This window comes from Chaetodon auriga, chromosome 14 (genome assembly GCF_051107435.1).
Source record: "Chaetodon auriga isolate fChaAug3 chromosome 14, fChaAug3.hap1, whole genome shotgun sequence".
NCBI classification, from domain to species: Eukaryota; Metazoa; Chordata; class Actinopteri; order Chaetodontiformes; family Chaetodontidae; genus Chaetodon; species Chaetodon auriga.
Genome location: NC_135087.1, coordinates 20,983,094 through 20,996,956, shown reverse-complemented (window position 1 = coordinate 20,996,956; position 13,863 = coordinate 20,983,094). Strand labels below are relative to the sequence as shown.

General features: G+C 43.6%; 2 protein-coding genes across 3 annotated transcripts; one reads left to right on the top strand and one right to left on the bottom strand.

Annotated features, from left to right (window-relative positions):
• Positions 1 to 1,129: 1,129 nt before the first annotated feature.
• Positions 1,130 to 5,454, bottom strand: gpr135 (G protein-coupled receptor 135). 2 transcript variants are annotated; one of them, XM_076747903.1, is made up of 3 exons: positions 4,971 to 5,454; positions 3,818 to 4,153; positions 1,130 to 2,862 (listed from the first exon to the last, which is right to left on the bottom strand). In XM_076747903.1, exons 2-3 carry the CDS (start codon positions 3,931 to 3,933, stop codon positions 1,512 to 1,514), a joined length of 1,467 nt encoding a protein of 488 aa, XP_076604018.1. In that variant the 5' UTR covers positions 3,934 to 4,153; positions 4,971 to 5,454; the 3' UTR covers positions 1,130 to 1,511. The 2 variants fall into 2 exon arrangements, with proteins under 2 accessions (XP_076604018.1, XP_076604017.1); XM_076747902.1 differs by having other exon boundaries at positions 3,818 to 5,453.
• Positions 5,455 to 7,516: 2,062 nt separating this feature from the next.
• jkamp (jnk1/mapk8 associated membrane protein) lies at positions 7,517 to 13,016 on the top strand. The gene is made up of 7 exons (XM_076748669.1): positions 7,517 to 7,607; positions 8,178 to 8,257; positions 9,833 to 9,987; positions 10,241 to 10,447; positions 10,548 to 10,729; positions 10,871 to 10,947; positions 11,093 to 13,016. Exons 1-7 carry the CDS (start codon positions 7,604 to 7,606, stop codon positions 11,309 to 11,311), a joined length of 924 nt encoding a protein of 307 aa, XP_076604784.1. The 5' UTR covers positions 7,517 to 7,603; the 3' UTR covers positions 11,312 to 13,016.
• The last annotated feature ends 847 nt before the right edge of the window (positions 13,017 to 13,863 follow it).

Here is a 13,863-nt window from a genome sequence, read left to right as displayed (position 1 = left end):
GGATACATGAGCAGAGAAAAAGCAGCAGGTTGGGAGGTCTGGAGGTATGTAAGCTACAGAAAGCTTATTTCTAATTACATTACATCACCATTTTCTTGCAGCAGACAATGCTGAATAATTACATCAAAATTGGTATTTGTCTGGTCACGATTGGTTCGAATGTGAAAAATCACCATACTTTGCTCTTCCCTGCGGTATGAATTCAAGACAAAAGTTGCATTTTAATTGCTGATCTGGTGTTGTGTCATTGCCCCAAATATCAACCAGTATAAGAGAACACAGTAATAAATATCAAAAACAAACCTGAACTGTTTTGTCCCACTTTCTTCTGCTTTTGATAAGAGCTAGCTCATGTATTTATGTTGTATTCATGTTATTATCATGTGCTGCAAAAAGTTTGCAACTTGGCCATTCTGTTGAGGGGTGGGTTGCATTCAGGTTACGCTACTGTTCTTTGTAAATATGACCATCTATTACAGCTTATCAAACACATTTACCTACTGTTTTGACACGTTTTTCATATATCAGTCCATTCACTGAAATGGGAACAACGTAGGACCACTGAACCGTTGCCGCCTCAGATTTAATGATACACGACATGTCCAGGTCTGGCACAAGGACTATGATGGACGTCACAGCAAAAGGTGGCAAGTCTGCACACCATGTTATTATAGCTACACTGTGTACGCAGTGAGTACGAAACCCCATCTCAATCTCCCTGAGTACCTGACTAAAAAAAGCTATGTGCACCGCTGATTGTAAGCCTGCTCTGCCAGACTAGAAACTGCTTCACAAAAGCACACGGTTTGCAGATGAGATGATGCGTCACTTGAATAAATTGCTTTAACTCAACAAGCCTGCTGGCTGAAACAGTGGTTTGAAGAGCTACTCTAACTGGGTGGTGTTACCATGTTCCCTGCTGGCTACTGTGTGTGGTTAGCTTGCCAGCTACAGCTACAGCCTCACCTTTTTTTTTTTTTACAAAGATGTGTGGATGGATCCATTTAGTTTTTCCTTCATCACTGAGGAAGAACAGTCTAGTCATTAGGTGTAACTTATAAGCATTTGAGAAACTGCCTTCTGGTTTTATTTCCTTTCGTAAAGAACTTGGTAACATTGTTCAGAAAAGTGCTATATAAATAAAGTTTATTATTATATGATCATAACAGAAATGTTTTGCATCGCCTTCCATGTTTAATCACTGAGGGGATTCAGGTGGTTCCATGGATCCTTGAGGACTTCATGGTGCCCTCCAAAGTCAGTAGGGAACTTTTACTGTCTATTGTACAACAGCTGTGTAGCTCAAATGAATCTTGTGATTCTTGGATGAAATCTGATCGAGTGGCGGTTTGAATCATAAACATTTCTGAAAGCCTGTGATGCGAAGACACATAAATACTCCAGTATTTCCAAAAATGTCACAAACTGGTGATAGCAGTCTCTAGGTCCACAACAACAAATACAGATAAGATGAAACCAATCATTAGATGGTCAGGAATATCTCCAGAATGTCACAGGCTGGTGTCAGCTGTCTTCATCTTTGGAGCGCTGACAGAGTCGGCGAGTCTTGCGGTGTCAGGCTGGGCGTCCCTGCAGAAGACCACAGCAGGGTTTTTGCAGGCCCACATTGCCACCTCTCCTCCCCCTCCTCCTTTTCCAGGACTTGAACTTGACAGCCGGCTGTTATTGTTCACCCCTACACGGCTCACGTAGCGGTCCCTGATCCTCTCCGCTTGGTTAAGCCGAATCTCACGGTTCTGGGTTTGGCTGGAGAGGTACGCGGCAATATTTCTGGTCCGATAGCCCTCCTCTCTGCTCCGCCCCAGTAACATGGATATATTTGGGTTCCTCAGGGCGTAGATCAGAGGGTTGATGGCTCCATTTGCCCAGGCTAGCCAGATGGCCACTGTGTCCATTGCGGGGTTGAACGTGTAGTCCCCCATTGCTGTAACCAAACCCATTAAACAATATGGCCCCCAACAGAAAATGATGAAAACAATCATAATCAGAACTGTGGTGGCTGTTCGCATTTCACTGTAAAATCGCAGCAAGTATGCGTATGTTGTCACCGGCCTGACTCGGATTTCAGAGAGCCGAACTGTCTTACAGATGTTATAGTGACAAAAGCACATGAGGGAGAAGGGCAGTAAATAACACACAACAATTAGGCAGATGCTATAAGCTGTCCCCATGCGTGAGCTCCCAGAGTGGAACACATACATACAGTGATAGAAACCCTGCTTATGGATTTCTGTAGGCGTTCGGACTAACAGATACCAAGGCAAAGAGAAAATGACTGCAGTTAACCACACAGCTATCAACAGCTGAGTTGCTTTCTGACGCCCTATTTTAGCCTGTGGCTGTCTGACTATGGCGTAGTATCTGTCAAAGGAGATCAAAGTCATAGTCAGGGTGGAGATGATACCAAAGCAGGTGTTGAAAAAGCCGTTGGCCACACAAAAACGGTCCCCGAACATCCAGACGCCGTCCTTACTGAAGAGCATGACGAAGGAGAACGGCAGACACAGAACAGCTGTGAGGAAGTCAGACAAGGACAGCGACATGATGAAAGCATTGGTCACCGTTCGAAGCTGCCTGTGTTTGATGATGACGATGACGACTGCCAAGTTACCGAGGCTGGAGAGCAGGAAGATGGAGAGGAGAACCAGGGCCTGAGCCGCCACCGTGATGCCCTGCAGGACAGAGTTGCTCTCAGCGGCGCTCAGCACCGACGGGGTCGACACCTGATGGATGTGACCGAGCTCGCTCCCTCTTTGGTCTCTGAACGCTGAGAGATTTCCTGCGGTTCCCACTGTGACCTCTGTGGTGGTGGTCACAAGGCTGGTCACTATGGAAACAACCCTAAGGAGACAAAAAAAAAAAAAAAAATCAGTGGTAAATGATTTATTCATCCAGCTGACATAATAATCTGTGAAGCGGTGACTGTCTAATGCATCAATCAAAGAAATGGTTGAAGAAAATAATAACAATTGCTGAGTTGTTGTTCCTGCGAGTCAGCTTAAACAATCCACAGAGTAATAATCCATCCCATCTGTATTTGGAGGCATGTTTAGGGCCATTTTTTGTCACTACTTTTCATAGTTTGGTAGTAGTTCATGTAGTTTGGTAGTTAGCTATTTATGTAGGAAGATGAAGATACTGCCTACAAACCTCAGATTGGCCAATCGGTTCTCCAGCCAGAGCTGGTCAATGACACTAGACCTATCTGAATAACTAATCATAGATGTGGGCAGGGATTCAGACATTAAAAAACAGGTTAAGTCAGATTCTAATGTCGTAGGTGAGATCAATATGAAGGTGATTCAGAGGAATTCTAGAAGAATTTAGGGACTGCCATCTTGAGAATTAAGCCTCTGCTCCCCGTTCCTCCTGTCCTCCATGCTTTAAGTTACATACACTTCACTCCATCACAGGACCAAAACACAACAGCACTTCAAAACCCTGAATTTCATTTTATATTGTTTGAGTTCAAGAGGCTATGATAGCCACAGAACAAAAAGGTCTAAATTTGTTTCTGCAAGCCAATTAGTGGAAGCACACCTTGGTCCCCAGTCTGAAAGGACTGGGTAGGTTCTTTCAAAATAAAATACTGGAAGTGGAGGTTCATATGTCACCCCCTTGTATGAACAAGGAATTTAATATCATATATGTGAATTCTGAAATGAATTAGGTATTACTTTAGATTTTCACACAGACAGCTTGGTGCCTTATGTCATTTGGTTTTCAAGTTCTGCACAGTGCTTTCATTTCAGAGCAGAAAGGAACGATGGAAAGGCAGGTGGACAGAGGGACTCACCTTGGCACAACAGGCGAGGGAGTGCCCAGCTGGTCGGTGAAGCTCGGACCCGAGGCATCACCCGTGTAGTTGCTGCCACCGCCGCCCCGCAGGGCTGTGCTAACAGGTGAATCCATCGACGAAGCACAGAAACAGAAGGACAAAACTCATCCCTCGCCTCACACACATCCATTCAGATTAGTCAGTGTGTGTTGGTTTTCCGGGTTTAAAATTCATTGTCTCCAAATCCATCAACAGCAGAAAGAAGACAAGGGGAAGTCAAATCCGCGTTCATGGGCTGACACTGACGTTTCAGTCTGGTTGGACTGCACTGTGGTTGTGCATCATCTGGTGTTTCTGTTTGTTCATGACAGCGAGAAAAACAAAAAGTTTTTAAGATGAAAAGATGTTGTGTAACGCCTGACCTTATTTTATTAAATGAATGATGGATAATGTTTTACTGCTGAAAACAGTAAGTTACCCTGTGAGTGATTACACATAAAGCTGCTGGCTCTGCTGTACGCCATGAAACTGACTGACTGATGGACAGCAGCCCCTCATAAAAAGTGCATGTGGACAGATGAACTGACCGGATTTCACTGTTTGTTCGTTGAGATGTTCTTCATAGATGGAACCATCTGTGGTGTGATTAAGCCAGTTTCATCTGAGTTCTCCTACACTGTCATTTACATACACGCCTGCAATTCTGATTGAATACTGGGCCCAAATATGAGCTTTGCTTCCTCGTTTTTCCTCATTAAACTACATCAAAATGTATTCTTAGTAATATTTTACCACATTATAATACAGATATTATTATTATGTTATAATAAAGATATACTGTAGTGTAGAAAAAAATACACATCTGCAGTATTTATTTTGTATTTGTTATAACGTTAATAAGATGAATTACAGATGTTTAGGTGCAGCCTAATGTTTCCACAAAGAAAGACCCAAAAGCTTAAAAAAAAAACATGATCTAACTGCATATTTGTTGGCCATCACATCACTGTTTCTTCCTTATTTGCTATTTGTTTCCATTCAGTGGTGTAAACATTGATTTAAAGCATGTGTGCTACATTAGCATAGCTGCCCGTTATTCGGCACTGAATCATGGTTCTTCATCTCCTGTCCTCCTCATGACACCTCAAACTTTGATCATTTTCTTAAGCACCTGTCTCCAGCAGCCTCCACACCGCCGGGCAGAGGCTCCCTGTCGGTCCCTGTGCTCGTCCCGGAGGTTCAGCTCCGCTCGGCGGGGAAAAAGCCTTTTCCTCGCGGTGCTTTGGAGCGCTCGCGGCGGGCGGCTCACGGCCCCGCGTCGCTCATGTCCGCGCTGGGATTGTGGCCTCGTTCGTGAGGAGAAGACAACAAAGTCAGTCCGTGTGTTGATGCTCCTCAGCTGTGCTCAGCGAGACAGAACAAAACATCGCTGGAGAGCCGTTGACTCCCACCCTGTTGACGTCTGTCAGCGGACATAAAACCAGCCTTCTTCTTCTTCTTTTCCGTATCTCCATTAATAACAGCTCTGAGGCTCGATGGCTGCCTCAAAGCTTCCAGGTGTGGACGTGATTCCGCACTCGCATGTCTCTCCCCTCTTTCCAGTCTGTCTCAGGGTCTCTGTACCTGCCAACACTCCCCCCTCCCCCCCCACCTCTGTGAAACCACGCCCTCCACATGGACATGCTCACAGCTTGGTGTGACGTTTCACACAGTTGCCATGGCAACTGCTGATGGATTTTTGCATCCATGTTCCTGGAAAATGATATTATAAGGCGTTTGCAAGACACACAGTTGAGATTGACTCTAGAAATAAGATCTGACTCTGGGACAGGACGGTCACAGCTGAGCTGCTTTGTCTGGACATGAACCTGCTGGTCTCCACAGCCACGCAGAGCTGATGAGAAGCAGGTCAAGAAGAGGTTTCCCATGCCAGAGGACTTGATCAGCATGCAGTGTGCCGCCAGCAGCTTTGGTCAGAGAGGAAGCAGCAGGAACTGTTCATTCTGAATAAAAGAGCAAAGCCGTCATGAGTGATGGGCTCAGCAGTGTTTTGGTGGTTGGTGTGTAGATCTGTGTTTTCATTCAGCTTCAGCACCATGACATGCGTGTTTTGGAAGTCTGTGGCTGCCAGTATTAAAATCAGTTTATTTAAGAAAACTTCAATTTCGTTTCCCACATGTTTGTAAATTATGATGAAATCAAATCGAACTTAATCTAATTTTCATGTTTAATGCAAACTTCCTGCCAAAACTAAAATAAAAATAAAAAGCCTGAAAATGTTCTGTGTGGACTTACTCCTCAGTGTAACATATCCATAATAATAATGACTTTATTATTATTATTATTGTTGTTGTTGTTGTTGTTGTTGTTAATAATAATGATAATAATATTATTATTTTCATTTTTATTTATTTATTTATTTTTCAAATTGGCAGACAGCATAACTCATAAGCTTGTGTTTGATGAAAACGTACATTTTCTCAATGGAAGGATTCTAAGGGGCCTCTTATGAAAATGTCCGTAACCGATGCACTATATAACAGTTAAAGCTTGTTTACCATTAAGCACCATGAAAAGAGCAGCAAGCATCATCTGCTGGGTTCTGATGGATTTAAGCAGGAAATGGATTAGCGTGGTTCCGTATTGATTACTTACACAAAACTAATCAATAAGAAGCCCTTAACCTGACTTTATTATGATCCTGAGCTTCACAGTAGATATTTAGGGTGTGAGCTATACAAATAAGGTTTGTTATTATATGTGACCCTAATGTGTTGTCGTAGCATTGATCTGATCTCTAATCAGTGCAACCACTGCATGATATTGAAAGCAGAGGTTCATTCCATATTATTCCATATAACACTTGAAAGGACAGGCGGGAATAACATCAGTAAAATCAGTTTAATCACTGAATAGCTTTGTACAGTCGCAGTTAATATTTAGATACTTCATACTTTGACAGTATCACTTTTTTTTTTATCATTATTCTAATATGGCATCCTCTTGGTCCTGTGGTTTTTTGTCCTCCTTCTCTTCTATTTTTCTCTCATTCTCTCCCTCTTTTTCCAATGCTGATTCCATTCCTCTGTCTCTCTTCTCTCTGTCCTCACTTCTTTTTAGTTCCTCCAGCAGCTTCTTCCTTTTAGTCTGCTGTTTAGCTCAGGAATGTCATTTAATAGAAACAGCAAATTGTGCTGTTCATTTTTCTGACATGTTAACAGTATGGATTGATATTAATAATAATGTGTCTGCTTTGAAGGTTTCAAACTCATGCAAACTGATGCACCACTCATTTTCACTCATTAGTTGATTTTTCTTAAAACAACACAATTACAACAAGATTTGTAAATAATAATACTGGGGTCCACACACGTGACACAGAAAGTTGCACTGGATGAAGACCCTTATGCGCTTTGACTGGTTGACTTTGTTCTTTTGGCAAAAACGAGATCAAGTTAATTCATCATTTACTTTAATTTGTACTTACGTTGATAACTTTTGGACTCATTGATGTGGGAGATATTTTTTTGGTCTCTACGGTGTTTTTTTTTTTTTTTGGATACTGGAGTTTAATAACACATTGAATCGATTACTTTTTTTAGATTAGCCTAATTCATTTATTCTAGTTTCAGCTCTATACTCCCTGTACTGCTGCTCTGACGTCATGATTGTTTCAATAAAGCCGTTGAATAAACTTCCTGTTTGTGCTACCTTGTTTCCTTCCGCATCCGGTTTCGGTAGCAAATGAAAACACGGCAGCGCTGAAGCGAGAAAACCTTGTTTTTAATCACCAGCTGGCCCACGATGGGTAAGTTACAGTTGCTTTTCATTGTCGCTTTTCATTTGAAGATAAGCAGCTCGTTAAGATAGTCTGACCGCCGCGTCGCTCATAATACTGCGGTTTTACCAGCTAGCTTAGCTTTGGACTAGCTAACAACGTCCCACTGCGCTGATTATAATGAACGAGCCCCAGTGATTCAGTTAAATAAACAGCTGTTTTCAGGAGTTTAAACAGCGACCACTGGAGCTAATATTGTCCTCCAGCTGTGGAAATCTCTACAGTTTTCTGTCTTGTGGCTGTGTCAAGCTAGCGTTAACGCTGTGCTTCTTCCCAGAAAGCTCTGAGTTTGAAATAGCTGCTGTATCTGCATTAGCATTTAAACACAGATCGCATGGAGCAGGTGGAGGAGAAGAGCGTGAAAACACCTCCCACCGCACTGTTGTTTGGTTATTTATTACCAGAGAACAGCCACTTACGTTATCAGTCAGTTAGTCACGTTCCAATCCAAGATGCTTTGAAACTCCCTGACAGCGATAATGACTAAACACACCTGTAAGACAGCCATCATGTCACCAGTCTGTCTGTGTGTCCCTGCAGCTGTGGCCATGAGCTCAACGTGTCCGGGCCTGTACTGTGGCAGGATGATGGTGAACGACTCAGTGGAGGGAGACTGTGGTGTGAGTATGAAACGTCAGTGTGTCTGACTGCTGCAGGGTGTGTGTGTGTGTGTGTGTGTGTGTTTGGACAAAATATTAGAGACACCTTTCAGTGAAATGTACAACACAATCAATGACGACCTCATCAATAAACACAGAGTAGGTTTATCAGCTGACAGCACCAGTAAAGATGTATGAGCTTCATAAATGTAGAATTCATGGCAGAGCTTTTGTGTTCGATTGGATCACATTGTGCATGTGAACCAAAGTCAGTGGCCAGTGAGTGTTTATATGGAGTCTCTATGCTAAAAAAAAAAAAAAAATCAGCCAATCAGCAGGCTTATCCTGCATGTAGGGCTCGGTACAAGACCTCAGTGCTGTTTACTTTGCTAATTTTTGTATGACTGCTAGTTTTAAGACATCATTAAATGTGTATAGTTTTGGTATGAGCCCTGAAGCTCTGATATTGGCCGGTTTGTCTGAAAGGGGAATACGTAACGAGCGTAAATCCTGGACAACCTAAGGCCCTGCTCTCATGGCACTAGTATTCCTCTTGTAATCTGTATTAACTGTGGAGGTTGTCTGTGATATTAAACCCATGCAAATTTGTCACATCTGTAATTTGTAAAGTAAAAAGTCCATTTAGCTACCATGTTTTGCCAGTCAGGTATTAATATTTGTCTGTCAAACAGCATCTCGGGGGGGGGGGGGGGGTGTAAACTGTCCTGAATTACTGTAAAGGAGAAGTAGGCCTCTTCTGCATTTGAGCCGACAGTCTCCAAATAACTATTAATGTTTAAAACCATTTCACCATTTACAGTTACATCACATTTTATTTTTATGACATGATTTGGACATCTGACATTAGTTTGAGTAACTGGTCAATGGAGGAAAAAAAGAATCGTTGAGGCTGTCATTGTGAGGCTGAGCACAGCCGACACTCCCCTCATATGACACAGGCCTGTTACATTAGCATTTCCTGTTTTACTGTGTTTTGACGCTCTGCTGTAAAGAACACAGTGTAAATAAAGATAATCCATTCATTAACTGTCTGTCTGGCATACATGGAGCAGTGCAGGCAGTGGACTTATAATGCTCTGTTTTCTGAAGTAGTGCGTCTGATGAGGATGTCCCCTGTCTGTGCAGTCAGTGCACTTCTTCATGTGTTTTATGTCATCAGTTATTTTGCCAATATTTGCCAAACACTGAAGACGCCTCTCTGCTCTCGACACAGCCTCTCAGCCGGGTGTGAGCACGCACATATTCATGTAGAGCAGGTGGGGGCAGGACTGTAAAAGCAGTATGCAAATAGGGCTTTATTGGCCTCTTCCTGAAAGCATGAGGGGTTTTTCTGAGACATTGATGTGGATACCCCCACTGGCCACCAAGACTACATACTCCACCATTGCCATAAGTGTCTCCTGTGAACGCAGAGCTGAAGAAGAAACCATAGGACATGGACTTCTTGACTTTTAATCCTTGTTCTTACAATGAAATGCGTAGTAATGGTTTAGATTTGGGTGAGAGAAAAAGAGGAAGTATAGTGAGGTTCTGTTTGCTGTCTCTGATCACAGTTGTTTTTGTCTGTCCTGCCAGGTCTGTCCTCGCGGAGAGCGGACCAACCTCCAGAAGGTCTGTGAACGCTGCACAGAGTCCCCTGAGCTCTACGACTGGCTCTACCTGGGCTTCATGGCCATGTTACCGCTAGTGCTGCACTGGTTCTTCATCGAGTGGTACTCTGGAAAGAAGAGGTGGGGCCACACACACACACACACACACACACACACACACACACACACAGTTTCTCTCTCTTTGCTTTCACAAGGCCCCTGCAGCCTCACATGGTGAATGTAGCATTTCACCATTTGCCAAATGTCCTATCTTCATATTTCATATCTGAGACGTGTTGCCATGTGGTCACTTCACTTCAGTGTGAACATCTGTGTTAAAGAAAGTCCGCTGTGTGTGTGTCTCTCGTTTGACCTTGTGTTGTTGTGCGTTCAGCTCCAGTGCTCTGCTGCAGCACATCACAGCCATGCTGGAGTGCAGCGTGTCAGCCGTGGTCACCCTGCTGGTCACAGAGCCGGTGGGGATGCTCAGTATCCGTTCCTGCCGGGTCCAGATGCTGTCCGACTGGTACACCATGCTGTACAACCCCAGTCCAGACTACATCAACACATTGCACTGCACCCAGGAGGCAGTCTATCCGCTGTAAGTACTGCCAGCAGGGGTGTTTGAAACCCTGGGCACAGAGATATGACCCTCCAACCACAACTGCGAATGAGCCCTCTCTTGTTTGTCTCCTCTTCAGCTACACCATTGTGCTGATCTACTATGCGTTCTGCTTGGTGCTGATGATGCTGCTGCGCCCCCTGTTGGTGAAGAAGATAGCGTGTGGTCTGGGCAAGTCCGACCGCTTCAAGAGCATCTACGCTGCGCTGTACTTCTTCCCCATCCTCACTGTGCTGCAGGCTGTGGGAGGAGGGCTGCTCTGTGAGTATTCACAGGCCTCGCATCCAGCTGCTGCCTGTGTTTGAGTTGTTCCACGATTCCTTCTGGCGTGCAGTTGGAGTAACAGTGTTTGATTGTGCGTGTTGAGCCGTGCAGCTGTGAGCCTCTGTTTGTGTGTTTCAGACTATGCCTTTCCTTACATCATACTGGTCCTGTCTCTGGTCACGCTGGCTGTTTACATGTCTGCCTCTGAGATACAGGTAACAACACACACACACTGCACTGTGTGCTTCCCCTGCTGGTATCACTGAACATGAGCGTGTGTTTATGAGAAGCTGATCACCCACTGTTATTAATTCTAACCTCTTTTCTCTCCCGGTGTGCCCTCACCCTCCACGACCACAGTCCTTTAAGAACCTGGTGGCTAAGAAGAAGCGTCTGGTCGTCCTGTTCAGCCACTGGCTGCTCCACGCGTACGGCATCATCTCTATCTCCCGATTGGACAAGCTGGAGCAGGACTTGCCGCTGTTGGCCCTCGTGCCGGGGCCCGCCCTGTTCTACATAGCCACCGCTAAGTTTACGGAGCCCAGCCGCATCCTGTCTGAGGGCGGCAACGGACACTGAGCTCCTGTACTCACCGATCCAACATCCATCAACGTGTGATGAACCTACAATCAAACCTGTCAGCCTCTTGTAGTGAACCATCCGTAGACTGACATCAGCAGTTAATGAGCACATAGTGACGACATCATTAGGTGTCAGCATGGCTGCACATGTTGTTTAACTTTGGGAAACAGCTTCATGATCAAGATGCAAATGCAAAATGCTGCAAATGCTGTGCAAGTACATTTTCAGTTCAAGTTTTTTGTGTACTCTATTCATGGTTAGTAAACAGGATGTCGAGGATGACATCATGGAAACTAGCCCTTCACTCTTTGTTTGCACAGTCACAGTTGAGAACTGCTCACAGCTGTTTACAACATTTCATGTTAGCCTGGATGCGGCTAATGTTTCTATTCAATGGAAGGATGTGAAGCTAGCCATCATTTTTCCATTCATCCTCTCACAGTCCATGAAAATGATGCCAAACGCCGAGCTGGGACACAGAAGTGATGTCGTCTAATGATTCCTTTAGTTTGACCAACAGGTCAAAACCCACAGAGATTCGGTTTCCAGTGATGCCAAACGGAGCAGATCTGGATGAAACCGCATTCTGTCCGCTCAATGATAAACATGAGTTCAAAGCAGCTCACAAGATGCTCTGTTTCTTCATCTAAATCAGGGTAGTAGCTGGAAATGAGTTGAGCTGATGAGTCATAAAAAACTCATTTTAAAAGTTTTATCCTCCGTTTATCTATATTACATGAAACTTTCTTTTTTTATTTTAATACAGTGACATGTTTGAGATGAGAGGACAGCTGGATAGGAAGTAAATGAGACCTTTTTAGGGTGCAGCATGTGTTTTCATCCAGATGGAGTCTTGCAGTATTCTGGAAATGTCTTCAGAGCTGTCGTACGTGGTCCAGCTTTGTGGATTTATCTTTCCCACTAACACCTGATGAGTCACAAACTTGGATTACAGGTGAGAGGACACGTAAATTTTGTCACTGCTGATGAGTTAAAGCTGCTGATGCGCTCTATATGTCCGTTGTTGTAAATATATGTATGTAAATAGTGTATTTATTTCCATTAAAAATTGTGACATGCACACAAGCTCACATTACACATGAACGTTTCACTAGATTTAAAGTTCAGCGTCACTCTCAGCGCTAGTGCTTTTACTGAATCTGTGAGGTGAACTGTCAGCACGAGCTCTGACCTCAAGTATGTGCGAGTCACCTTGAGGAGTCTCGTGAACGTGAACAGGAGAGATGCTGGGCACGTCTGGCCCATCAGTCGAGGGGTCGCAGCCGGCAGAGTTAACCTGATAACTCTGAAACACTCGACGCTTTTGCTCCTAGAAATCCAGTCTGTTTCATGGCTTTTCAGTACTTTCTCTTATAAAATACATTTCATGTGCCAAATGCTGCAAACACACACACAGGTTTGTTAAGGTGGACTCATATTTTCTGAGAAAGTTCCTTATTTAATTTCTCGTGTGAAGTATATTGCAGGACATTTAATGAATTGTAAATCAGTGAGGTGATATTTATTCTGAACCTGCCTTCCTCCCGTTTACCCACGTCCCTCCTTATTTTCTTGCAATATTTAGAAAGAGTCCGACAGAATGTGCTCGTGACTATTTTTTTGTATTCACTGTGAATGTGTTATGAGTCTGTTCCAATTATAACTGCAAGAAATAAAGAAGCTGTTCTTTCCATATAATGCAACATGTGTTTGGATTGTGTATGTGACCTAGAGGAAGTGGAAACAATACAGGCGACGTCACGCTGCTGTGTTCCTGCTGTTGAGCTGGTCCGTGTCTGAAAGTGAGCGCACTACATGGCAGAGCACAAGGCTGCTTTGCACTTTCATTTGCAGGCTTTTGTCTGAAGGAAAAGGAAATTATTATTATTATTGTAAGTGATGGAGGGAACTGAATTTGGTCATGAATTGACGTGGGAAACAGTTTCAGAAGTGCTAACATTTATTCAGGTGATAAAGGTGGTAAATCGTTGATGTTTGGGCTTAGATGACAGCATACTCCAGGTTTTATTGCGTCACTGATAAACACTGTTTTGATAGGGCTTGGTTGGTTTTAGCATTGAAATGCTAGCAGCATGGCTCTGAGGGTGGGCATGTCTTGGTTGGCCCTTCGGTCTTTGGACTGAAACATCTCAACAAATATCTACAAAACACTACTTTCAGGCACAGCTGTACTATGTTTTGTGCTAATTAGCAAATGTTTAACTAAGATAGTGAACATGGTAAACAGCATGTTAGCATTTAGCCCAAAGCAGAGCTGAGCCAAAGTGACATCGGAGCCTCACAGAGCTGCTAGCGTGACCAAAAGTATCTCATGTTCATGTCTGTCGTGGGGACACTGAAGTTAAATGAAAGTAAATAAGTACAATTCTGTCGTACAGTTTCAGGTAGTTTTATTTCCATCGTACGTTACTTGATGCTCCTACTATATTTGACAGCTATAGATGCTTAAGACTGTACATAAGCACATGCTTTGTTTATGGTGCCTTGTTATAGGTTTAACTACCTGACAGAGGTAATCAAGTAGTTAT